Genomic DNA, 27777 nt, shown 5'->3' with positions numbered 1-27777 from the left:
AAACACGTATCAGGTTCTAGGTTGTGACTGATTCATTGAATTTATCAAGTCACGAGATATTTTTATTTTAGTATCGACTAAATTACTTTTTCTTTTACAGGTATTTATGTTGTTACCACCGGATTTGCTGTTGTTTTCGAATCTTGTGCAGTGATTACATCACGTCGGATTAGACAATAATTAATACTCAACCGAGTTTTTCAGTTTAGCTCATCTCATCTGTTGTAAAAAAATGAACGTCAGAAGTAACATACGAATACCCCTCTTATATATATTCTTTCCAGAGTTGATAGAGCAACGAGCAAAAACCAAAGTAACCAAAGAAAAGGCGGAACTGACTTTAACCATAGCTGCAATTTATTCTGAACAAGGTAATCTTTCAAATACAGACCACAATTATTATTAAGGTTCTCATGATTCTGCGCTAGTTGAATACAAAAAGTATCTTGAACTATGGGAATCCAAAGAAGACAATCTTCAGTGTGCAGTTGCTAACAGGTATCTAGCAGAGTGCTACATAGAGATGTGTGACTTCACTCAAGCGATTTTTCACACTAATCGATATCTCCAGCTGTCTTTACTTATTGGGAACAAAACAGAACAACAGAGGGCCTATGTGACACTAGGCCGATGCTTTCTAAATCGTGTGGAGACTTTGAAGGATGGTTCTTTGATTGCCAAAAGTCTCAAGTCTGCTAATCAAGCACTGCTAAATAGCATGAAGTTAATTAGGGAACTGTCTCCTAACTTAGATGACAAAAATTCTGCTGAAATGCGTGCGGTATCTTTACTTAACCTTGGTAGGTGTATATTTGTTAACTAACCTCCTAGGTCACGTTCAGCGAGCACAACGACTTTATGACGCTGCTTTCGAAAGTTTTTCACAGTGCATTACACTAGCACGAAAGTATAGTTTACAAAAAATACTTTTTCGTGCTTCTTATCAAGCTGGTGAAATGTTGATAAACAATATCCCAACACATGCCTTCACTGAATGCTGTCACACTGAATTTTTAAAACTTATGAATCAAAATGAGACAAAGAAAGCATTGGAAATTGTTCAGTGAGTTTTGACACTAATCTCTTAAAAAGATTTAGAACCACTTTGTCCTCGCCATTATCTAAGCCATGTGTAGATAACGAAGCAAAATTATTGTATATAAATCTGAAAGAGTTACTTGCTCAGGTTTGTTGGTATTTTTTTGTATAATCGATTAGTTTATTAGATCTACCTTTGCTATGGTAATAGTCGTAAAGCAATGAAAGTATTTCGATTACTAAAAGTTGATTCCCCAAGTTCATCAGAACAATATAGGAAAATGATCAGAACTAGTAAGTTCGTTTGTAACATTACCAATATATGAAGGTTTCCGACTGATGAATTTACTAAATGAAATTCCGAAAGAAGTCTCTAATACAAAAGATTATATTGTGTCTTCTCGTGTCCATGAAAAGTTGGGTGACTTATATTCCGGAATCGATCTTCAAGGTTGTGCAGTTCGACACTATAGGTTTATGGTGAGTTACTTAGTAGACTTTGTAATCAGAGTTTCTTATGAGTATTGAATGATGTTGTATTCCTATCCTATTGAATTTTAGCAAGTATCGGTTGATATAATTGTATGGTAACTCAGATTGCCTCTAGGAGGGTTTTTATGTTCTGTACTCCTCGAAAGAAAATATCATAAACGGACACAATAGTTTTGAAGTAACAGAGTGAGCTACAAGTGTTTGTATCCATTGGTGTAGGCTAAAATAAAACCATAGATACTAAGTAGGTAATACTTTTGTACTTTGACGCTCTACAGTCCATACTTGATCTTAGTTTCATATGAACTATTTTTAATTAAATATGTGTATGAAAAATATATTTGTAGCTTGCTTGGAACTGTTCTGTGATTTAAACCATTCAGTTTCAATAATCAAAATTGATGCGATCGAGAAAATGTTACTATTCTGTCTCTAATAAATCTAATCCTGATTCATATATGTTCTTTATGAGTGCAGCATAGCATGTGTCATGAGTTGCATTATTATTTTATTTATTTATTTATTTATTTTAACACATAGATATTGGTACAAGGAGGCACCAAATACATATGCGCCACACAAATCTCATTCGATATGTGTGAGGGCTGTGATACTGCCCGGGTGCCCAAATCGAAGCAGGTGGTTTTCTTAGGGGGCCACTCCCCGAGCCTTCGACCTAAAGGTTTGATCCACAAGGCGGTGGAGCATCGTAAGGAGATGCGATCCCATGGAAGCCGGTGACCAACAATTGGTTCGTACGCCATTTGTTCCTTTAGGATACTGGTACCCATGTGCACCATTGGTTTGGAATCCGGTTAAAGTGCCGGACGTTTGCTTTTCGTCCTCTCATCTTCGTAAACAACACCCGTGGTGCGAGAAAGCGGTGAGTAGGACTTCCCTGGCAGAGGCTGTATACGCGTGGCCATGTGAGAGTATTTCGAGAGGGAGGGCGAGCCCACCCCACTCTCGGCCGTACCAGGCCATTTGGGGGCGTATTATTATTTTAAGTGTTTATAAAGATAAATACTCTCTCTGGTTGCTCGTTAGATCGCAAACAACTAAAGTTTAAACAATAATATTAAATAAATGTTTTGTTTGTTACATAAAACTGGGTTGCTTTTGTAACTAGCGAAAATAATAATTTAATTTTGATTAGTAATTATAATAGATCGGTGACGTATATGCTGATTTCACTTCTAGGTACAGTTTTACGATTGTAAGTATAGTATATCAGATGTATGGCACGAATAGACGTCACTTTTTAGGTGACTTTTCCTTTAATCATTGATAGCAAGAATCTATGCTTGTATCGTATTAAATTTTAGATTTCCAGTCAGTAAATATTTCGTTTTGAAGCTAAATATGATGTTTATCAGTGCAACCTATCAAAGAACTACTCTATAAAGACTATATGACTGGTTGTACTTTTGTAAACTGTATTGATCACAATAAAATTGTGGATGAAATCACCGACAGTAGAATATTTATTCTTCATCCATGGGGATATATTCAGTTTAAATGTATAAATCTAGATTATCTTGTATTAAATTTATGTATCAGCAGCTGCATCTGGTAACTATCGGAAGCTCTTCCAACTCATCCGAGCCACTGGCAGCAAGAAGTCTGGTGTGAGCGAAACAATCTGTGAGGATGATGGTATACCAATCACTAACATCCATCGACGTCTTGGACGATGGGCAGAATTCTTCGAAGGGCAGTTCAACTGGCCTGCTGCTCCGGCAACATCGGTCAGACTATCCTGCCCTCCATGGCCGGTGACGACTGATCCACCAAATGAGGCGGAAGTCCGCAAGGAACTCCAACTCTTGAAGCGCTACAAATCACCGGGCCCAGACGACTTACCTCCGGCTCTTTTTAAAGATGGTGGTGACTTTCTGACTAAGGAACTGACTGTGTTGTTTACAAAGGTCTGAGAACTAGTGAGTGTACCAACGTCATAGAATGAGTCGATAGTTGTCCCTATCTTTAAAAAGGGTTCACGTCGTTCCTGTAAATTTACTTCCGATTGCGTCCAAGCTATTGGCTTCCGTCATACTTCGTAGGTTGTTCAAAATCCGAGAAAGATTGACTCGCGAAGAGCAGGCTGGTTTTCGTTCTGGTCGAGGATGTATTGATCATACCTTCACCCTCGGCCAAATGTTAGAACGCCGTTATACTTATCACAGACCAACAATAGTAGTGTTTCTTGACATCAGAGCTGCCTTCGATTTGTTGGACAGGACTGTTCTCTGGGATTGTCTATCGAAGAATGGTGTGCCTGAGAAGTTTATCAACATCCTAAAAGCCCTATATACAAACACGTCGAGCAGAGTGAGGGCATACAACCACCTTTCTCCATTGCTCTAATTAAGCAGTGGGGTTAGGCAGGGTTGCCCAATCTCACCATTCCTCTTCAACTTTGCCATCGACGACACTCTGGAAACAGCTCTGATGGATGTAAGTAATGGCGGTGTGAATCTGCTGCCTGGAGTAAGACTTCTCGACCCTGAGTATGCGGATGATATTGTCTTACTGTGCGATAATGCCCAAGGCATGCAATCCGCACTTAATCAGTTGGCAATCAGTGTCCGTGGGTACGGTATGAGCTTTGCACCTTCGAAGTGCAAAGTACTTCTACAAGACTGGCAGGATTCTAATCCTGTACTCACTCTGTATGGTGAGCAGATAGAAGTAGTCGAGATGTTCGTGTATCTAGGTAGCTGCATAAGTGCTGGTAGGGGTGTGAGTGGTGAGATCAATGGACGTATGGTGAAAGCCAGAGCGGCTTATGCCAATTTGGGCCATCTTTAGCGCCTTCGTGATGTTAGTCTGGCTGTAGAAGGTCGGATCTACGACGTGTCGGTGAGGGCAGTTCTGCTCTATGCTTGTGAAACCTAGTCTCTCCGAGTTGAGGATGTTAGACGACTCTCTGTGTTTGATCATCGTTGTCTCCGAAGGATTGCTGACATCCAGTGGCACACCATGTTAGTAATGCAGAAGTTCGGCATCGTGTGTTCGGGCGCAGAGACGATAATGCAATTGATGTCACCACCTTGAAACATCGACTTCGGTGGCTTGCACATGTTCTACGAATGTCGTCCCAGAGAATTCCACGTCGTGCATTATTTGCCGACTCTGGGACTGGTCGGAAACAGCGGTGAGGTGGTCAGTGTATGACATGGTGTGTGGTATGAAAGAAAGCTTCAAAGGACTGGCTTGTGTTGGTCCTTCACGACTCCCTAGCTGGGGTCCTAGAGATGGTACAACACAATGGCTCAGAATAGGAGCCAGTGGCGATCCTGCTGTAACCTTCTTTCACTTTCTTAATAAAAAAGTGGTTGTATCTTCCCTAACTGAAAGATTTCTTCTGGTTGTACCTTTCCTTTTCCCCCACTATTATTATTATTGTTATTATTTATTATTATTATTATTATTATTATTATTATTATTATTATTATTATTATTATTATTATTATTATTATTACTAAACTACCTTACACTAATCTGTGGTCGTTATTGTTCTTTTTCTTCTTTTACGGCCCTTACCTTTTTTCTCTTCCCATTTTCATTGTTTTTTGTGGCGCATATATATTTGGTGCTCCCTTGTACCAATATTTATGTGTTGAAATAAATAAATAAATAAAATAAATCTGTGTATAAAATATCAGCAATATCGGTAATAATTAAAAAGAAATATCACTCAACTTATATTTTACGGATAAATAAGAAATACACTTAACGTTGATTTCCCGTGCATGTTTGATCATAGCTCCAAAAACAATTTTCTTAATTTTGCTTAAAATATATGCGCAGTTACGGAATCTCAGTGCAGGTACTAGTGTCAGGTCTATGCCAACCGCAGTAGGCAACTGGAGGTATGTGGACAGTTTTAGCTTTCTAATCGCTTACATCATGAAAATATACTTCTAGAAGTATCGGAAAACCCATCGCTATTAATTAATAAGACCTTATTATAAGAAAACATCAGCTCTTTACTAAATGTCTATTTTTTTGGTTACATATTTATGATACCAGTGCGTTACAGTTTTGTCTTATCTGTTATCACTAACTGGACATTTATTGCGAGCTTACCACGTTACCAGTCCACTTCAAATGTATGATATCTAATAAATTATGAGACATAAACTGGTAAACTTTCCAGATAGTAAAGTGCTATAACTTACAACAGTCCATTTCAGTCCAAATCTGATGATTTTCTCGTGGCTTTTAAGTTTTCCAAATCTTTCAGATGGAAGTGGGTTGGACGGTATATAACAATCCTGTCATGTGTTAGGTTCATTTTGGGTTGTATGCTGTATGCATTCACCCTACCCCACTATTGTTCCTGTCAAAACATTCGCTTTTAATCATTAGGTTACGGGCTGAATAGCAGTTACTAACGCGATGGAATTATTAACGTAGGGCTCCGAGTAATTTCAAACTTAAGACAAGATCGCTAGTCAGAAGATAACGTTTTCTATGCAGTAAAAACACAAAAATAAGATGGTTCAATGTCGTAAACAAGTGGCCAGTATCAGTTTTATAGGCCATGCACTCTCGAATGAATTAAATCTTAACTGTTAAACTTACTTGTAATCTTTCACATTGGGTAACTATACAAATACGCAACTTGTCATTTGATTACTTATCAATAGATCATTTAAATATAAACTCATATGCTTCTCTATTTGATTTTATACACTTCTTTAGTTAGGATCCTCTGAACTTGCCTATAAACAATATTGTTCAGAATCAGGAGTTGCTCCAAATGAAGTTATCGAACTTGTTGATGCTGCTTTAATATCTGTGGCTGAAACTTATCGTACACTTGGCTGTTATGATCAATGTGCTGAGATGTATAAACGTGAAATTTTATGGGCCACATCCACTGGACTATCCACAAAGGATATAGCTACAAGTTGGTTAAGTTTAGCACAAGCCCAACGTTTAATTTCAATAATCGATTCCTGTACAGTTTCTAATGATAAAAATATTGAAGCTGACCAAAAGATTATTCTGAATGGTTCAGCAACTGCATTAGACTCATTGTTATCTGCTTATAAAGCTTCCAAGTTGACTGGATCTATGTCTTTAATTGTAAGTAAACTTTATCCGAACTATAATTAATATTAGTACATTGCATGTTGATCTTTGTCGATTGATCTGTTTAGGAAATGTGTTATGTGTCTTTATCCACCGCCTATCTTGACAGGCGATGTCTATTTGTGTAAAAATAGTTTGGGAGAAAGCTACGGGTATCCACATTAAAACTTGACATCAGTCCATAAAGTCATTGGCTGTTGGTCTGAGGCACGTAGGTGGATATAGACTACCTGATTGTGGTCTGCGTAATAACCTCTGTCAGTGGTTAAAGACGTGGAGTGACATGGCTCAGAATTTATAACAATGATGCGGTTATATTCACTATTTATCTCACTAGATAATGAGTTTAAACATTCCTTTACATATATATATATATAGAGTCTATCATTTCAATCTGTATTCTCAGTGCTTGGTAGTTTTCATCATCATTTTTATTACATTATTTTGACTCGTTTCCCTATGAATTTTGTCATTCTCATTTCGTTGTACCGATGTGGTATAACAAACTGGGGTCAACGCACACTTGCACCTGACTATACATTGGTTCTAACTGACTGACTGATATGCTTAGGAATATAAATGCTCTTGTATGCATATCAAATATGTTTTTGATTATCTTGTATTGCCTTTTTCTTTTTTTTTTGTTTTACAAAAATTTATATTCTAGGCTGATTGTTTAAAGGAACTACTAGACTACTATGAACAGTATAATCATAGAGATAAGTCACAGAAAACACGTCAAGAACTGGAACAAATTAAACAGACATGTGATGCTCAATCAGATCATCAAGAAGAAGATAACGAACAGAAAGATGAAGAAGAAGTAGGAGATAGCGATAAGAATACATCATCGATTAGTGATGATGAAACTGGTGTTACACAATTTTTAGAGACACTCTCCTCTGATTCAGGTTAGATATTATTGTTGTTATGGGTGTCTTTCCATTCTTTCATTTTATGGCCAAACTACTACACTGACGGCCTTGAGCCAACTAATTACATTCAAGGTAAGTGTTAGGGAGACCCAGAAAATTCTTCAAAACGCCCAAAGAGGCCATGGAAACTCTGGGAACTATCTTATCCGATCAGAATTCAATAAAAGTTTCTCAGGAGCATCTGGAAAGTGAGAAGTCATGCGTCACATTTCTGATTGGATGATTACCTATCCTGCTACTATGTTTAAAAGGGTCCCAGAACTTTCCAGAAGCCAGTGGCCATCTGAAATGCCATTATTCATTATTTATTCACTTTTTCATTTTCCCAAATCTACTTTATCTCATAAAAGTTTTGAATAGCACTGTATATTCCGTACCTCACTTTCGTTTCTGTCTAGAACTTGAACAGTGTATAGGAAGTGCAGAACTTATGGATGAATTCCAGGATACCATGAAGGGTAAAAAATCCGGCAAAGCTCTTTGTTTAAAAGTAAGACCATTATTATTCACTAAAGTATGATGCTTTAAAAACGTACTCGGTATTTTGACTTATGAACAAGTTTGTTTATTTATTTTAGTCTTATTTAATATGCAAATTCTGGTGCAATCGGGCACTAAAAATAATGGACGGAAAAGTAGTACAATGAGAGAGAAATAAACAAAAATAGATACCGTTCGTTAACAATGTGACGCAGAGGGTCTTATTTCAGATAAGCGTGTTCCTCTCGCTTTTATGAAAGATGTAAAGAACTGGTTTGTCTTCTTTGACATATTTGATAATATTTCAAGCTACTGAGTTTAACCATCTGTAGGACCCCAACCAGGAAGTCGTGATATACCGACATATGCCAGTCTTTCTTTCATACAACGGGATCATGTCGTAAGATAAATACATTCACTTTTTCCCCTAACCCCAGCGCCTGCAAATCATACACAATATGGAAGCTACTTATTTGACATTCGTAAAACAAGAAAATTATTAATTGATCAATTAGCCATCCAAGTCATGAAAAATTCAATCAACACTCGAGACCTGTAAATGTTCACTGAGTGATGATAGAGCAAAACCGTGGTTAGGTCTCGCTTCATGAATTTTTTGTTTTTGATATTTTCAGCCTATACAAATCGGTTACAAATTATTAGTCGATGTTACATTGTTGGCTCCTTGGAAGTGACTGAATTTCATATGTGGTTACCGAGTTAAATAGTTGAAAATCACAATATCTTCAGAAAATCCTGGCATTTTAATAATCTATTTTCCTAAATCTGGTTTGTTTATTCCTGCAATTACTCAATAGCGTAACTGGACACGAAGCTGTTCTGCGAAATCACATTCTGATGAATGTATGAAATGAGCCACAATTTTAGCATCCCTAATGTCTTTCCTGGTCATACACTAGATTTAAAGTCTCTCCATGTGATCCTCAAATAGATCACCATTTGAATGCATGTTTAATAGTCCAGTCACAGGTTTCATTGAGACGTCAATGTAATAAGTTGTAGTGGTAGTCGAGTCGACCCGCTAGTATCTACCAAAACTGTCCAATTATACTTTAGTAGTCACGGATGGACCAGTATTCAAGTCAGAAAGAGGGAAGTTATTGAACGCACTTGAAGATATTGTGTTCGAAATTCAAATCAGGTATAGAATAATATACAAAAAAGTCACTCATAAAAATCACAAAGACCTACCTAAATGTCTTTGAGTTTGGTTTAAACTACCTACTTGGGCAATAAAACCATTTGCTACTATTACTGCATCTAAGCGCTTAGCTTTTGAAGGAGGGTGGAAAGCTTTCTGTAAAATTTGTCTTTCACTTTATCCGAACTGCAGTCTGTGGGGGTGTAGGCAGAAATAACGAAGTGGCAATGATGTACCCCTCCATCTTTTCGATTTCTTGCTGTTTCGTTTGGTCAGATAGTACAAAAGCAACTATATTTTGGAATCCAGTCTAGGAGAGCATGTTCCACTTTTGAATTCGATGCTAAACCTACGCTAGCCGGGACATGAGCAATGGCAGTCATCACCCCAGATAAACGTAGACTAAACTGCACTGGTTCTTTATATTGATTAGATGAGTTTCATTGAATGGCCGTACTTGGATCTTTATATATACATCGGTATGAAGTTGTAGAGATTGTTGAGTTTTGTTGATGTGTTTTATTCCGTCAATCCATTTATTCTTCTCTAATCATATTGTCTATATCTAATCTTCTTTACAATCACTGATACCACTACCGTTTCTTCTCTTTCGGTGTTCATATGTCTCATATTCTATATTGGATATAACTGACTGACTATTCGTTTTGACTATTAAATTTACTGTTTTATTACTTCTCCTGAGTAGTTCATTTAAAAGGATTTTGTACTTTGTTCTTTTGTGTGTGTGTGTGTGTTTGTGTATACAGAATGAATATTTTTCTTTATTTACATTTTGTAGACCAATATGAAGGGTGAAACACCGTTACATGTGGCTGCAATCAATGGTGATATGAATCATGTAGTAAAATTAATTGAAGTCTTGGTTAGTTTCTTTTTAAAAGGAATCTTTTTGCTTTCTTTTGACAAGATATATCCTGATAATTGTATAATATTTATCTTTTGATCTTTATACGTAGTGTAACCTGTTAGATAGGGATGAACAAGTGAAATTGTGAAGTTTATTCGACCACAAATTATATATAATACATATTCAGTTTATAGTATTTTAACATTCCCCTAATCATAAGCTTTCACTTTATTAATTGTTGATATGTCAAATGTCGTTCATGATTAATTACACACCACTTGTTCAGTTTTAGTACCACGAACAACTTAGTTACATACAAATTTTGATTTATTTATGGCTTATTGTGGTCTTATAGGTTGTGATTTGAGTTTTCAGTCATATAGATATAGATATAGAACGAATGAATTTCCTTGTGTTCTGATTAATCACGCTACGAACAGAAGACAGTTGCATGGGTTAATTAGCATCAGCCAGTCAGTAACAACGTAGAACTTCGTATGTACTTACATCAGTTCGAGTTGCCATACCACATTAGCATACAGATACAATTGTCTATTCAAATCCCGTAGTGGTAAAGGTAGTAAAAGTATAAGCAGTAATCGGAAAGATTAGGGTTCGAAGATGTTATTCAATGAGTATAGTCCAGTGAAATAAATTTGGAAAGAGAAAAAAAAGAAAGGGACATGAAGAATTCAGAAGATTAGCATTTGGGAGAACACAAAGAGTGGATGCACCTGCGCCACTGCAAAGGAATTTGAGCCTTGTCATTCAAAATCCCTAACCATCGATCGTTATCATCTCGCGGATCCCAAACAGGTAGTCCACACCTACCGACATGGCTCAGTCCACTTGTCAGTGACTTCATGGATTTGTGCCATGTTTTAATCTGGTCGCCCCTAACTATCTTCCAACCTACTTCTACACCATAAAACATCGCACGTCGGGGCAGTCGGTGGCTGGGCATACGTAACACGTGTCCCAGGCATCTCAACTGATGAAGTTTCATTACTTCATCAATTGATTTGCCATACTTACCTAATACCCATTTCCTAACAACTGCGTTACTTACTCGGTAGTCCCAGGATATGCGATCAATGTTTCGAAGATACCTATGATCGAATACTAGTAACCTACGAATATCTTCTACTCTTACTGTCTATGTTTCACTGCCATAAAGTAGGACAGAACGAACTGCTGCACAGTAATCTCGTGCTTTGGTTGGTAGACGGACATCTCGCCTACTCCATAAATGACGCAAGTTGGCAAAAGCTAGTCGAGCCCACAACAAGTGAATCTAAGTGTTGTTATTGTTTTTTGATGTAAATAAATTTATCATCCACGAAGTTAATAAATTACTGATATTACTAAGTGGATATGTCATAGTAGAATTCATAACAGGACTAGGTTTATTTTCTGAATGTCTAATATACATTAACTCAGTAACTATGTACAAATCCATATTTAATGCTGTAATTTACCAAGTTACTGTGACACTATTTGAGTGGTGATTATGTTAGGATCGCAGATGATGATCTGAATCGATCTAACGTTTTACTCGTATATATTTATGAATATAACATTATATTAGAGTGAAGTCTGATTAAGTTGTAATCTGGAAATGAAATTATACACCTACAGGATTTTTTTAAAACCATGCAATTAACCGGACGTAAGATTTTATGCATAGATGCACAACAATCACGTTTTGCAGATGCATATTCGACATTGTGTTGAGTCATATCTCTTGTCGAAAGATTAAGGATATCATGTGGGAGGTAGTTGGACACAACACTCGAAAGAATATGGTCAGTTTTGGTAAGTTTTATGATATTTGCATGATTATTTAACAGTTAAAGCGGAGTTATTTCTTACAATTGCTTAAAGATCGTTTTACTAGTTGTAAACACATTTTGTGATATTTAGTAATGCTTGGTTACTTACAATATTTTATGTTTGCAGAATTTTTGTAACTGAGTACTGGCAACTTTCACTTCATACTTAACTGAATACAAGTTATCCGCCAGCAAATATTGAATTTCGCCCATAAATCCAAGGCCTATTATCTTAAAATTGATTATTTTGTCCATGTATTCTAGATCCGTTGTATGTTTAAAAGACTCAGTGTTTCCTACTGTTATAGTTGTAGTTTGTGTAAATATGATGTCATTCTACGCCAGACTAAATGATCGTCCATACTTTTTATTTTATTTTTGGATTCTAGGGTCATCCAGTAAATGTACCTGATGGTGCAGGTTGGCTGCCTATACATGAAGCAGCATTTCATGATAGGTCAGAAATCGCCACTTATTTACTTGATCATGGTGCAAAAATAGATGATACAGGTTATCCGGACGATTATTCCACACCACTTTTTGAAGCCATTCACAATGGAGCATTGACTACTGCGTTGATTTTTGTAAATAGGGGAGCAAATTTATGGCACAAGTGAGTTTACTCTACTTCAGTTTTGTTCTGTTGAAAAAGTCCCAGAAATGTTGACAGCTTTTACAGTCTTTTTCTAAATGGAGAAACTAATTGTTCGAAATAATTAATGCTTGTTTTATCACCCATATACCAAGTACAGATTTCTGTTCTCCACTTCGAGCTACATTGTGGGTGGACTGTAGATTCTATCCGACTATCTATACAGAAGGGGGGATGGGGTTCAAACCGGTAAATTACTACATGAAAGTTAAGTACTTTAAGTACTAAACCACTACTATTCACTAAATAAACAAATCCAACGTTTTATCGCTATGAATTTCCCGAATTTCCTTTTATATTCTACATTTATGTATGTGTATGTATAGGCATATTTCTGGGCAAGTGGTATGTATTCTACTACCTTTCAACATGCTTGCTTTTTATCTCTAGGAATAAACAAGGAGAGTATTTATCAAATCTGTTAGACCAATGGGAACCAACACGTCATGCGTCTGGAACATTTGCTGAACAACGCGCTAAATTCAGTGAACTTTTGGCTGCGATAAGAAGTCGTCTTGGTGGTATGTCATATATATATATATATATATATATATATATATATATATATAAGTTTCATCTGACGCTTAATCATGGGTTGTGAACAGCAAAATTGGGAAAACCCGACCGATTTCAGATCTGGACGTAGATGTATTGACCATATATTCGCCACTGGTCAGGTTCATGAACATCCCGATGCCCTGCTGTGGTTGTATTCCTTGTCGTTAAGGCAGTATTTAAATCTTTTATCAAGATGTTCTGCAACTGTGTCTGTCACTGAAAGGTGTACCAAACAGCTTCCGGCTCTACTCAAACATTGCTGATCGCGTTAAAACTTATGGAGAACTGCCATCAGAATTGTCAACCTCATGTAGTGTTAATCTAGGTTTTCCACTTTCTTCATCATTGATATAATTTTAGAGAAGACGCTCTCATCGTTTAACTATTCAGGGACCTGTCTTTCATCAGTAAATCCAAGATTCATACTGTCACTACCTGTCTTCTGGGATTTAGCATGACAATTTCATCCCACTGTGCTAATGGAGTATGGGGACTTAAACCGATGTATATACGCACCAAGTTCTACGCTGCGACTGACTGACTGACTAAATCCACTACGCACTTGACAAAGTTTTATTTGCTGAAGACAATGACAAAATCCAAAGTCTTCTGATCGTCCTGAATAACAACGTAAGGACGTTTAGGATGTGTTTATCTATCTTTCAATGCATAATGTTGCTTCAGGACTAGTCTGTATCGACGTCTAAACTTGTGATAAGGAGTTAGTTTATTGGGTGTGTCGATCACTCAATGTTGAAGTCTTTCAAGTTTCATGAGCCCTGGTGGGTTGGTGTTCGACGAAATCTCGGCGCGGACTCATAAGGCTTGATTGGCTTTTACCAACTTGCGTCACCTGTGGCGTAGGCGGAATGTCCTTCAAGCAATCAGGGACTAGTTTACCGCCGGTAGTCCATGGTGAAATGAGTAGTCGCGTACATACTGATCCGTTCACTTTTTCTAAAAATCTCACTAACTCTGGTGTGTCCGTAACATTAAAATGTTGGTGTGAATACAAAAGGTTTTCTTGGTTTCTTAATTCACAGCACCTGTATCTCCTGCTTATCAACGCGTGTTTATACTGCAAAGTTTATTCTAGAGAACATTCAGTTCAATAATAAGGATTGCACAATAACCAAATGATGTCTGTTTTCTAATTTGTCATATTATTTTCTTCATTAGACTAGTTTCAACCCTTTTTTGCTCTTAAAACAGCTGATTATGATAGTTGGTGTAATCTTAAAAGAGAAACTCCTGAAAACCATTCCTCCGATGATTCCGAGTCATCAGTAGCAATGAAAAATAATACTAGTAATCAAAAATCGTATTCACGCCATCCTTGCTCTGGTTCCCGTTCGTCTTCTTTATGTGAAACCTGGGATTCAGTACCACCGATCTCATCTAAAACAAAATTCAACAGAAAATCTCTTCGTAGCCGAAATTGGGATGATTTAATGGTTGATTTGGACCAAGATGAGAACAGTCAACCATCATCTCCTGTTAAATTGAAGAAATCAGTCAATGCAGTTGAATCATATAAACAAGCTATGAAAGCTATTGGTAGTTCAAAAACACGGTAAACAATTGACATTGGATAATTGTATTGTTTTTCTTATGAATTTTTTAGTGGGCTGAACAGGTTTGTCGATGAATTCTACACTACTGCTTTTCTAAGAGTTCTAGTTTTAAACCGTATTCCATCTACTTTGGTTTTTTACCAGCCGTGTAATTTGACTAGTCACATAGGGTATGGAAAATGTGTTGCACTTGTCAATCCACTTCCGACTCTAATTGTGTTATCTTTACGAGTGTGTGATTTTCTTCATTAATTGAGTACAGATTCTTGTACGGGACTGTGAGCTACATTTTACTTGTGAGCTAGTGATACTACCCTGCTAACTAAATCAAAGTTAACATGTTTGACCCAATTAGTGTCTTTTTTTGTGCATTTTCTTCAGCAAACTCCACAGTACATCTTCGTTTGAAATTCTATTCTCATAAAATATAATAGGCTGTTTGTAAATTACTTTCATTTGTGTTAAGTGTATTCATTGTTTTTTTATCCCTCCTTTACTTAGTTTTGTGGATAAGTGCGAGTCATCTGGTAATACAGACAGTATGGACTTAGCAAAACGTAGAAAGAAATCACATGTAATCGATGCAAACGACAATGATTGGTTGATTTTAGACGAAAAACCAAAAGGGTCTCGATCTGTTTCCAGTACAACTGTGAAAGAACACTTTGATGCTTTGAATGTTAAACGTGGAAAATGTACTGGTAGGATATCGACTTAAAGTATTGAATTCATTTATTTTTTATGATAATAAGCATAAATCTTCATATATAGTTCATATTTTAAAAAATTTACTCCTATAATATCATATTAGTGTTTGAGGAATTTAGCAGGTAGTTTCATCATGGTTGTTGGGATCAAATGTTCTAATCCCATTGATAGTCTGTAAGCACTTGACAACTTTTCCATCGTAAGTTGCGACTCAATTTTGAGCTGCGACAAGCCGATTCGGAACTAACTACAAGTTTCCAGGCTAGCCCCAGATCGGTTACTTAGTCACAGTTTAACAATTATAATTATTAGTTAAAACGAACTCATTAACTAAGTATAAGTTTGTACGCTCGATTTTGAAATGAATGGTTTTGCTCAAGGGTCAGCGATACTACTGCTCCCAAAGGTCCTGGTTCTGCTGAGGGTTGGAAGAGTCCTCTCTCCCTCTTTAAGTGCTGTCATAAGGTTACGCGTCCATAATCTCTGTCAGAAATGTCTTACTCACTGCCTTCACGCGATGGCGGTACATTTTATGGAAGCGAGGAGACAAAATGCAAATGTTGAGCACTTAAACCGGGTTAATGAATAGCGATCACGAAGCAGGCGCTTACTTGGAATCCTGATGGAAAACGGAAAAGAGACACTACATCGAGAATTGGAAGCATGCATCAAAAGGATGAATAGCAACTGGAAACAACCAGAAACGTTTGCCCAGGATGGACGTCGATGGAGAATGCTAGTGGGTGGCCTATGCTTCTCCACGAAGAGCAACGGGAGTAAGTAAGTAAGTAAGTAAAAGTCAATACCGAGTGTCCACTTATGGTAGTTGTTAAACCTTGCAAACCAGTAGTGTACATTAGCTCCAGAATTGTGAACAAGCGAATGATATATGAAAATTTTGTGGTCACCGGCTACCATGAGAATACATCACCAGAAGTTTCTCCACTGCCTTGTGGGTTAGACTAAAGTGCTAAAATTTTAAGTAGTTGGAGTACTGTTTAAACCTGTAGGCGCAGTTGAAATTCGATTGCCAAAGCCACTAAGCCACACTTCTCATCGTCCACTACAGGACATTTAACTCAATGTTTATTAGTATCGATAGAGAATAAATGTAACTGCATCACTGAAACCTATTTTATCTCTTGTTACCCATGGTTTCCAATTATAGATTGCAACTGTCATGCGAGGTTTAATAAAGAAGTTCGTGTCAACCTATATTGGTCTGACCAGCACTTGATGAACGAGCCACTGATTCATTAATGTCAAGAAATTGTATTGAAAGTAGTATCTTCCTGTTCAGATTTTATGCAATTTTCTAATTTATTACTGTTGTGTGTTTCTTGAACAATAATTTTCAGCTACAGCATCTAGTAAAAATCGTTCCCGTCAGGAGGATCTGGAATTTTTACCACATATGGCTTTTACCTCTACACAAAATGATAACTTATCTTCACTCCCACCAGGACCATCATCATCAGTTGTTGGAGGGTCGCATAAGCATTTACCACCGAAATCTACTTCTACGCCGATTAAATGTAATAAACAATTGAATCATTCCTTCAAAGAATCTTCACATTCTGGTAAAGATAGTTCAGTTAATACGAATAACTGTCTACCACCAGCTACAGTTAATAATGATCAGTTAAAACTACCCAAACTCCCTACGAATGAATTTCCAGGTAAAAAATGCTCTCTAAACGATCGGTAACCTTTTTTATTAGTTCTTTCATTACAATTTCTTTTTTTTTGTCTTATGAATTCTGTCTGATTATTTAGTAGTGACATTAATGATGGGGGATATTGCAACATGTGTTCTCGGAGCTTTGAGTGATTTACTTCATGGAGATTTCATTATCGGCCATTTATGCGACAGATGTTGGTTAAATAAATCATATTATGATCTCACTATCAGTCGTATATCGGCACAAGATGTTAATTTTATGTTATTCTTTTATTAGAGGAATCCTCTTGGCAGCTGACTTCGTAGGATTTACACTATTAGAGTTGTTTCAAAAATATGATGACTTCATAGTTAAATCGTTCAGATGAATAAACACAACAAATTTCTAGGGACTTTTCAATTTGTGCCTGATTTTAAGTATAAGTTTTTGAATTGTATGGAAAAAGACGTATTCATGTAGCCTATTAGCTATTGCGATATGTAACCTTATAGAATAAAAATATCAAACCTGTTGTTGCTACACTGATCTGTAATTGGTTGGTGAGCAAAGATAGACAGTCAGGTTTGTTAAAAATATATGTGACACTATTTAATAATTGTAATATCCTACCTACCATTGATTTTAGTGATTCTACTCTGGGTTTTATTGTGCATGGACTACTTGTAACTGTGTTAATAATTAAACTACTGTTTAGCCTAAATTCTCGGTCAGATATTCTGTTATGTGTGTACTACATGACTCAGTACGATATTCTATTCTGCCAAAACTATTATATGCTAATGATCATTAAGTTAGATCCAGTAGTTATAATGTTCTGATCAAACACAGAAACCTACAAACCAGTATTCCACGTGAGTGTTAGCACAGTCGTATCAATTGTTTCATGGTGTTTGTATGAAAATCTTAAGTCTAGTTAACTCTAACAAATTTAGCAGTGTGCCTAATAAAGCGTATGCCAAACATTGTAGGAACTTGGGTTTCTACCCAGAATTTAGATTAAACCTGAAACCCAGTGGTTGATTATCGATACTTGTAGAGTAATCATACCATTTCTCCTCAGATCTTTGATCCATGCTGTCTTTGTATCGTTATTGTCCAAGTATATGGGGAGCAATAGATCTTTCGTTTATGGTTTTTAGTACTAGCCTTACGTAATTATATCATATCCAATGGTTGAAAACGTGTAAGAAATCGACGAAACAGAAAGAGTAACTTTAACACATATACATATTGTTGTTCACCTGAGCAAGTAGAAAGAAAATGTTATATTTCACACTATATTAGCACCTTTTCTTGAATGCTGATAAGTTTAATCTTTCATCTATTACATTTAGTCCCTTTTTCTGTTGTTTTTTTCTGTAGAAACAACATCTTGTTCAGTTAAAGTAGCGTTTTCTGATATATCGGTATTGGTTCCTGTTGATTCAATGTAAGTTTACAAATTATAAATATGCAGATTAACTCAACAATTTAGAATTTTACATAAAAATGGATTGTTTCAACAAAACACACAATATGTCAGTAGATGTTTTTTAACTTTCAACGGTAAAAAAAACGTATCAGTATGTCAAATTATAGACGTTCCATCCTAAAGTTTTGTGTGAAATTCGGTCTTTTATTGTTAGTGTAACATTGTATATACATTTTTTAGACTGATTTGTTCTATCTTTCAATAAATAATTCTTAATCTACAATCCTTTCATCAACTTAAAATTATATAGATGACCGAGTGGCCTAGTACGGCTGAGAGCGGCGAGAGTCCGCTCTGCCTCTCGAAGTGCTCTCATATGACCACACGTATACCACCACTGTCAGGGGAGTTCTCACTGCCTTCTCGTGGCGCGGGTATTGATTACGAAATTGAGAGGACGAAAAACGGATGTCCGTCGCTTTAACCGGGTTGGTAGATACGGAGGACTCACCTAGAAGAGTTGGAAAACCCTGATTCCAAACCAGTGGTGCACATGGGCTCCGGGATCCTAAGGGAACTAATGGCATATGAACCAATTGTTGGTCACTGGCTAACATTGAACTGCATCTCCTTACGTTGCTCCACTGCTTTGTGGATCAGACCTTTAGGTCAAAGGCTCACGGAGTGGCCTCCTAAGAAAACCACCTGTCTTGGTTTAGGTGCCCGGGCAGTTACCCAACCCTCACACAAATCGAATCATTCATGTGGTGTCTCCTCGTACCTATGTTTATGCGTTTTAGTAAATAAAGTATTAGTGTTTGAGAATACTCAATCTTTGGTGACAATATAAATGTAGGAAACAATGTTTTTACCTCCAAATGTGGATTATTAATTACAGATTAGTCTCCGTGATTAGTTTTTTTGATGATAAAGAGTTGAGCGTGTTAGCCATATTAAGTGTTTTGGAAGTGTCGTCAGGATAAGTATACTTGTTGTTGATGAAAATTTTGCTTGTATACTAAGGGCTTGTTTGGCTTTCACTAACTAACATCTACTATGAAATAACAACAATGATTTAATTTGTATCTCTTTATTTCTGCCAAATATGTTCTGTTATTGTTTTAGGATTATATGTGATTTACTAATAATTAATCGAATATTCCATCAAACCGTTGATTGTATATGATGTGACGTTTCAGTCGACCATTGTTGATAATAATCGTTCAATACTAAATAATAATGGTTTAGATGAATGGGATGTTGTATTCTTATTTATCTTAGTTTATTTGAAAATTATTTTACTCTACTATTATAACAAAAAGAACATATATTTATTTTACAAATGAAATAGGTCTCGTAGTGTATCATGGTTAGCAACTGAAGCATATCGTCGACGTCAAATTCTTTTGGGATTTAATTCTAATATTCCTATCACAGAATCCGGTGAACAATTAGTTCGTCTATGTACCAGAGATCGAGCTCTATTACTTCCTTCAGATCGTTTATTTTCAATTATTCCAGTTTTAAGTCAATCTGGATCAGTTGTTGAACTTTTAGCTGAATTAAACGAGTCTGTTGTTACTCAAAAAACTCCAACTAATCCATCAAATCAACATATTCAATCACACTTAAATTATGGTAAATGATCCATTCCATTCTTTTTTTCAGTAGTCATGTTTGATATATAGTAGTCTATTCGTAACTTGAAAAGAAAGCAAGTAGTTAGGCTTATTTACTGCTTTAATTGAAATATGACACTTCTAGACAAATTCTATTTGGCTGTCAGCTTATAGTGAAGTGATGTTTGTTTAGTCATTAATCAATAAATTAGTTTTTAATTTAGAACATTATGCTATTCTCTAATGTACATTTATTTCGGAGATAAGTTTTGATAGGTGACTTTGATATCAGACTGTAGTATTTTTCTTTACATATAGTGGAATCATAACGTTACATTCTGTGTTTGAAGTAGTACTGGAGGAAATCGATTCACGGATTTTAGTTGATTGATACGGCTTAAATGCGCTGTACTGCTCATACTCATTCTACTGAAAGTTGTTACTTAGCTGATGAGCTATAAGCTTGTTGTTAAATGGCTCGGTTTTTAACCACTGAATTGTAAATTCAAACTTGTCCTCAATCCTATTTTTTTGAAAAACCAGATAGTAATGTTACAGCCTACTTTCAAAAATGTTACTAACATATGAAGAATAAGGATAAACTCCACTCACGTTCCCGATTTTGACCATGCACCTGGAGATCAATAAAAATGAAGCAGGAACTATTATTTACACTGTAGTCCATGATGAAGAGCGTGTCTCGTCCCTCGTCGTTGTTGCTGGCTTACCCGAAAAATGTAGTGCACTATGACGTAAATACCACTTCATCACGCTACGGTCGTCTCAAGTGTAGCACAGTCAGTCTTGATGGAAGAAAGATTACAACATACCAGAAATCATACCTCCAATTAATTCTATAATAGGAATTATGGTGAGACTATAATTTATGGATGAGCTTTGAGAGACGCTAAAGTGACTTTGAGAATGTCCACCTACTAACTAGGACTAAATGAAGGTTATGAACTAGTGTGAGTAATTAGAATTATGATTTACAGTTGATGGTTAGGGTTAGGAATTAGATTTAGGGATTACATCACGAACTGACATCAGCTAAAATGCCAAAACGCCATTTGACCAAATGGATAAATGAATTTCGCGCCAAAATCCATGACCTGTTATCTTATACGTGATTGGTTCTTCCATAGGTTCTAGTCTCGCCGAAATTATTCCATTATATCTACAATTGAGCGACTAATTAAACGAAAACAATCGTAATTACTGACTACGATGCAATCAGATGACGTGACAACGTGGAGTTTTTCCCCAACCCACCAAACAGTTAAGAGCCACATTGTAGAGGCAGAACGGTTTATCTATACACAGTGAAACCCCAGAGTAGAATAATTGAAAATCGTCAAATGTTTCTCTTCGTTTTGAGCGTAGTTTAAGATAAAAATCACCGTTGACAATGAATGGTGGTCATGTCATATCGTGGATTGAATGAAGAAAAGAACGTAAATTTTTGGGTGGCAACACAGTGATTCGTGAGGTTAAGGACTCGACATGAGTTATGAAAATTCTGAGTTCGTTCTTTGGTGCGGTTATGGTTGTAAATTGTTGGGGAGTATCATTCTAGAGTGAAACATTTGTCCAATGGTTTTTGGTTTTCAATGGTTGTTTAAACAAAGTCACTTCGTGATGGACATCATGAAATTTAACAATCTGCATATCATACTCTGATCAAACGTTTCGATTTTTTTTCCATGTTTTGTTTGCTTTTCTATGCACTTAAGCTGTTCAATATTACTCTTTCATTATTTAATTCTTTCCTTCTTTAGAGTCAAAGTCAAATAAACTTCCTCAAGATACTGTATCACCATTCCTCCATTCAGTCATTGATAAAGCACGGAATACTGGAGTTGTGGATTTATCAAATCTTTCTCTAGAAGATATAGAATGTTGTAAATTGTTAGGTCAACTAGTTCGTGATGGTGGTATCCGAGTGATTACAGAAGTAAAACTTCAGGGTACATTATCATTCAATTAAAATTTTAGTAATTAATTCCTTATTAACATCTGTTTCCTCTAGTAAATGGTTCATTTTCACTGATACATCATGTATTATCCAAGTAGATCTATATCTACCATCATAGAAATCTCAACATCAGAATATTGTTTCACTCAGTTTGAGATGAATCTTTTTAGTAAGATGATGTTTAGATAAATTCGGGTGTTTTTAAAAATGTCCAAATTCTGCAAGTTATCTGTACTTCGAGTGTGTACGTGTATGTGTTATCTTCAACTTATCACAATTTGTTTACACTAGTTTGTTTTATTTATTTAATGATACCCTTAGGAGGCTAGAAGTAGTCAACAGAAGTCCAATCGTGTTAGTGTATGTGTAGTCTTATGAGGATTAATACTCCCTGGTTTGATTCAATCTTGCGTCACAAAAGCTTCACACTTTGAAACTTTATTACTGATCTATTTCAGCTAAACCTGATCTTAAGGAAATCTTCACTACACCTTGTAACATAAACTCTATAACATTAATCCGATGACTTTCATCAAAATAAATCAATTCTGCATCATAAAATCGTTTAGCATGTATCGCTTAAAAACTTTTTTAATTTACTTATTTAATCGGTAGTAGTACATTTTGTATTTTCTTATCAATGCCTTGTGCCGCATAATTTTAGACATGTGCATGATTGCTTTCATATATAAATCATATTATTATTATTATTATTATTATCATTATTATTTTTATTTAAACACATATATCCTGATACATTTGAGTTTTGTTCTGGGCACCGGGGCAGTATCACAACCCATAAACAACTCAAATGACTTGTGTGGCGCATATGTATTCGGTGTCCATTTGTACCAATTTTTATTTGTTCAAATAAATAGTAAATAATATCGAAAATATGCACCGCACAAAAGATGCGATTGTATTGTGAAGAAATAAGTGTATGGAAAGTAATAGCATATGACATGAGATACATTTCAGTTAAAAATAGAGCCAATTAAGAATTCACTCACTTTTATGAAGACTTTGATAGAAAACCATACAAGAATAACCATTAATTCCTGTATTCAACCCATATATGATGCCATAGCAATAAAGTGATCACGTAATCTTTAGGATCTCACCCAAATGGCCAACTTGTATTGACAGTTACCAGTCTTTTCTGTCATACTATGGCTCTATGTCGTGAACGTACTACTTTCTTCTTTTATTCTCAGCGTCGGTAATTACTGAGGAATGTAGGATCAACTGGGATAATATCCATAAAATATATCTTAGCCATCTAATTCTGTGTATCTAAATTGCGACACCAATTGGATTATTGTCACTATACCTAAATTTTTATTTCCAGACTCATCTGTTATCACTGATTATCGGGAATCCCTGACTGACAATGATGATCGGATACATAGTCGCCGAATATCGTCAACTCAAAGACACCATTTCTCATAATCATAAAGTGAAATCGCTCTTTACGACGCGTTGTAAGCTTAATCTTTTCTAGCAAGATTCACATCACAATGCAATAAAATGATGACCCTAATTGGCATTAACTGCTATGGTTTTCAAAGTATGTAGATCGATGTCATTCAAAAACCATAGAAACATTCTTACATACATTTAAGACTGAAGGGGATAATAATATGTTTCTCTTTATCTGATGTAGTCAAAAAAGATTTAGGCCTTGACAAATATATATGTTGGTCCATGCTACATACATATCTTATAGACACAGGATGTAAGTTATGAAAATTAAAATAACCGCAAATAATCTACACGCTATGTAATATAAACAATTTTTCTAAGGGATTATTAGTTAAACAGCTCCATTTGGTACTTTTTTTAGATACAACACTATGAAACGATTCCCAGTCTTATATCTACTTAGCTTTTTAATATTCAATAAAATGTATGAAAAAACATTCTTCAATTTCATCTAACTACATACCAGTCAGCGTCATTTGGAAACATTTTCAATATATTTAACTGTAATAGCTATGTTTAGTATTACATTATATTTATTTATAAGATTACTTCTATCTTAATCACTTATATCTCCTTTTAAGTGATAGATGACAAGGAAAGTATACCATATATTGTGGTAATGTTCACTTGCTGAATTCCACATTAATTAGTTTCACAGTAAATAGTAAGCTTTTCATAAAATCACAGTAGTATTGTAGTGAACAAGAACACAAGTGGGGACAATCGAATGTATTTGAGCACAAAATTATAGAATATCTCACTAAAATTTGAGAACCATATTGTAAGTAGTTAATTTGCAAAATATCAATCCATCGACTGTTCCTTTGGCAAATATCAGTCGATTGTCTCAGATTTCATTGTTCATGTAATTTCATACCAATTCCGTTCCGTTCCGTTCCCCGTTCTTTCCTTTTTGATCTTCTACTGAAATATATTCTATGCCTGACCATCGTTCTATACTACTTATGTGGATATAGGTAACCCACACCACAGTATCTTAAACGATTATCATAATCTATCAGTTAGGGGGAATCAATCGGTCAGTCAATTATATGCAACATAGAATATGGTAAATAATGTTCATCGTGTCAAGTTACCACAGGACGTCAGCATAGCTAGACTATAGAGCAATAGTAATGTTAATAGAAAACATTAGACATAAAAGATATGCTTCAAGATAAATAAACTAAAAATGTATACAGATTACCAATAGAATTATCCTTTATCAATATGTCACTGCTTATATTTTTGTCTTATGATATTTTGTTACTTTTCCTATTTACAGGTAACTCTTTAACTACAGATATTATAGATACAAAACAATTTTCTTCTATGAATTGTATTAATTTAACAGATTATTTATGTCAACTTTCACTACATCTGGTTAAATTAAATCTAAGTATGAATTTATTCAATGAACAATTTTTCAGTCGATTTCTATGCTCTTTATCGAAGAGATTCAAAGAAGACAAGGGGTATTTTTTTTGTTTGTTTTGGATTGTACATTGATTGATTATTGAGTAATGATCAAATATCATGTTTGTTTAGTTTTCTTAGTTCTGGGTAAATTCTACCAATCAAGTTATAATGTAGCCATTATTCTAATTGATTTGATGTTGTATGCACTATTTTTATTCGTAGTTAACAGGAAATCTTGGATATAATTTTCATGCTAGTTACTATTTTTCAGAGAGAGGCATACTTGTAATCCTAGGTGAATTGTTGATTTCTGATGTATTCGAACTCTCGTTAATCAGTTTCACATTCCGATATGTTATGTCTCAGCTTCAATAGATCAATGGTGTTACTTTATGTTATTTAACCAACTACAATTAAATTCAAGTTACTGGATTTTGTTAACAAATGTCTGACGGAGTATATTCTTGCTAATTCATTTGGAGAGGGAGATCTGACTCTTCGCACTCACAGCTGTACCAGGGTATTTGGGGTCTAGGCATTAATCAGAACAACTGATCAATCGTAATTTATTATATTGTTTTCAAACAGTTTTTCTATCCTTTTCTTCTAAATCTTCAGCTCGGATGTACTTATGCCACGACTTCTTTATTTAAATCTTTCATATAATCCATTACTTGGTTGTAATATGAAACAAGATAATTTAGAGAATACTAATTCATTAGAATATGACCTGTCAACAAATCATAATAATTGTTGGATAAGATTTATTGAAACTATTTTAAAAGTGTTCCCTAAATTGAATTATTTGAATTTAACTGGATGTTCACTTGGTGGTACTAATACAATGAATGTAAATTATCAAAATGAACAAATGTTTCGTAGTTTGTCTACAGGTAGATTTCATTTAATTATACTTATATATATATATAATATAGACAAATTATAAATTCACTTGATGTTGTTTTACTTGTATGTTCCCATTGCTGTTTAGGACTGCAATTAATAAGTCTCATGTTGGCATATATGCATCTTGTGCGGATCGCCTCAATATAGCCTTAATTCACAAGCTTTTTAAGCAAAAGTGGATAGTAGCTAGCAGTGGGATCCAGTTTGACGCACGTTTCATCCTATTCGGGACTCGTCAGCTGGATGTACCTACATCCCAGAGTTGATGTTCACTCTTGGACTCGAACTCAGTACTGTCCGCTTCAAACGCCATTGCGTTATCGACTTGGTTACTGAGTCCTGATAGCCACCTGGTTGTGCAATGGGATTAAGTTTAAATTCACTTGGTGTTGTTTTACTTGTATCTTTCCATTGTTATTTACAACTGCAATTAACCAGTCTCATGTTGGCATATATGCATCCTGTGCGGATTGCTTCGTTATATAGCCTGAAGTCCCAGAGTGAATATCAACTCTGGGATGCAGGTACATCTAACTGACGAGTCCCAAGTAGGACGAAACGCGCGTCAAATTGGATTCAATTGCTAGCCAATATCTATCTTTTCTTAGACAAATTATAGTTAACAAGTTAAATCTAGGATGTATGTTTTCCCTATGTCCATAGAGATTGATTAATTTTTTCATTTATTACATAAAGAAAGTATTGATGCTAATGAACACCAAAATAAATCATACACCACATAAATGGGGGGAGGGAGAAATGGAATTGTGAACGGTTAAAGGAAGGAGTTTAATTAATTACAGATAAATCAGTAAAAATAAGCAAATTAGAGTAGTGTACAATTGGAGAAATAGTTTAATTAAAAAATACCACTAAATAGGATTATTTCCAGTGAAGTTAATTTTTTTGAGAAATGTATAGCAAAACTTACTATAGCCATTGGCTTCTATTCGTAGCCTTATCTTGATCTACTGAGTTGCTCTGTCTTGAGGACCCAAATTATGAAATCATAATGGACCTACATGTGCCTGTTATTATATGGTTTTATTACATATTACGCTACACGTCATAACGTAACCACTTCTTCACTTTTTGTACCAAGATCCTTCGTTGACAAATAATGGATGCTGTGCGAATCGCTAGGATGACATTTGTAAAACATTTTTTCAAGTTTGTAATACTCGTCTTCCGAGATGATCAGATCAATTAAGTTATCACTGCACTGGAACACAAGGCATTTGGAACATGATGTTGTAATGCTTCGGAAACAACAATGATCAAGCACAAAGTGTCTTCAAATATCCTTAAATTGAAGAGATATTGAGCAAAACTGCTCTCATTGACGCGCTGTAAACTCGACGTTTTACAGCTAGACTAATGTCACGACGACACCAAAGATGGCTCATTTATTTATTTCCGGTTATAATGCTACTTATTTTATCTGCTCACAATTTCATTCCCTTGGGTGTGTGGCGTGTATTTATTTGTGTTTAGTTGTACCAATATTCTTGTGTGTTAAACGAATATATAAGACATAAGTTAGGTCTTGGATTCCACTGTCAGCTACCAATCCAATGTTAATATTTATATAACTATTGTATACACTCTCTGTCTTCCCTTAAACTAAGAGATTAAAATCACTTCATATCTTTCTTCCTGTACTATATCCTTATATGCAATCTTTCTTTTATATATTACCACCATTGACTTAACCACTCCTATGAATCCGGTGTTCATCTTGCTGTACTACTGCGGTATGGCTACTTCGACCGATGCATATATGTGCCTGGTCCTACGTTGTAGCTGACTGACTGACTATTGCCTTCAGCATTATTAATGTCTGTAGATTTTATATTCTTGAATTATATCCTGTGCTGATCA

General features: G+C 35.5%; 1 protein-coding gene across 1 annotated transcript in view; it reads left to right on the top strand.

The window, feature by feature from the left end:
- Nucleotides 1–27777, top strand: part of TCTE1_1 (T-complex-associated testis-expressed protein 1) — a gene marked incomplete at its 5' end in the record, with an annotated part of 65905 nt that overhangs the window by 3056 nt on the left and 35072 nt on the right. The window contains 21 exons of the mRNA XM_051214203.1: nucleotides 101–245; nucleotides 285–371; nucleotides 408–800; nucleotides 832–1063; nucleotides 1099–1186; nucleotides 1227–1332; nucleotides 1367–1518; nucleotides 6241–6627; nucleotides 7301–7544; nucleotides 7967–8058; nucleotides 10010–10093; nucleotides 12300–12523; nucleotides 12953–13083; nucleotides 14333–14693; nucleotides 15196–15395; nucleotides 16761–17081; nucleotides 18447–18513; nucleotides 19847–20133; nucleotides 21893–22081; nucleotides 24857–25046; nucleotides 25609–25883. Of these exons, the coding sequence (XP_051072954.1) occupies nucleotides 233–245; nucleotides 285–371; nucleotides 408–800; nucleotides 832–1063; nucleotides 1099–1186; nucleotides 1227–1332; nucleotides 1367–1518; nucleotides 6241–6627; nucleotides 7301–7544; nucleotides 7967–8058; nucleotides 10010–10093; nucleotides 12300–12523; nucleotides 12953–13083; nucleotides 14333–14693; nucleotides 15196–15395; nucleotides 16761–17081; nucleotides 18447–18513; nucleotides 19847–20133; nucleotides 21893–22081; nucleotides 24857–25046; nucleotides 25609–25883 (4123 nt within the window). The remainder of the gene's footprint in view (nucleotides 1–100; nucleotides 246–284; nucleotides 372–407; nucleotides 801–831; nucleotides 1064–1098; nucleotides 1187–1226; nucleotides 1333–1366; nucleotides 1519–6240; nucleotides 6628–7300; nucleotides 7545–7966; nucleotides 8059–10009; nucleotides 10094–12299; nucleotides 12524–12952; nucleotides 13084–14332; nucleotides 14694–15195; nucleotides 15396–16760; nucleotides 17082–18446; nucleotides 18514–19846; nucleotides 20134–21892; nucleotides 22082–24856; nucleotides 25047–25608; nucleotides 25884–27777) is intronic.

This window comes from Schistosoma haematobium, chromosome 1 (genome assembly GCF_000699445.3).
Source record: "Schistosoma haematobium chromosome 1, whole genome shotgun sequence".
In the NCBI taxonomy this organism is placed as follows: Eukaryota; Metazoa; Platyhelminthes; class Trematoda; order Strigeidida; family Schistosomatidae; genus Schistosoma; species Schistosoma haematobium.
This window is presented reverse-complemented; position numbering and strand designations above follow the sequence as displayed.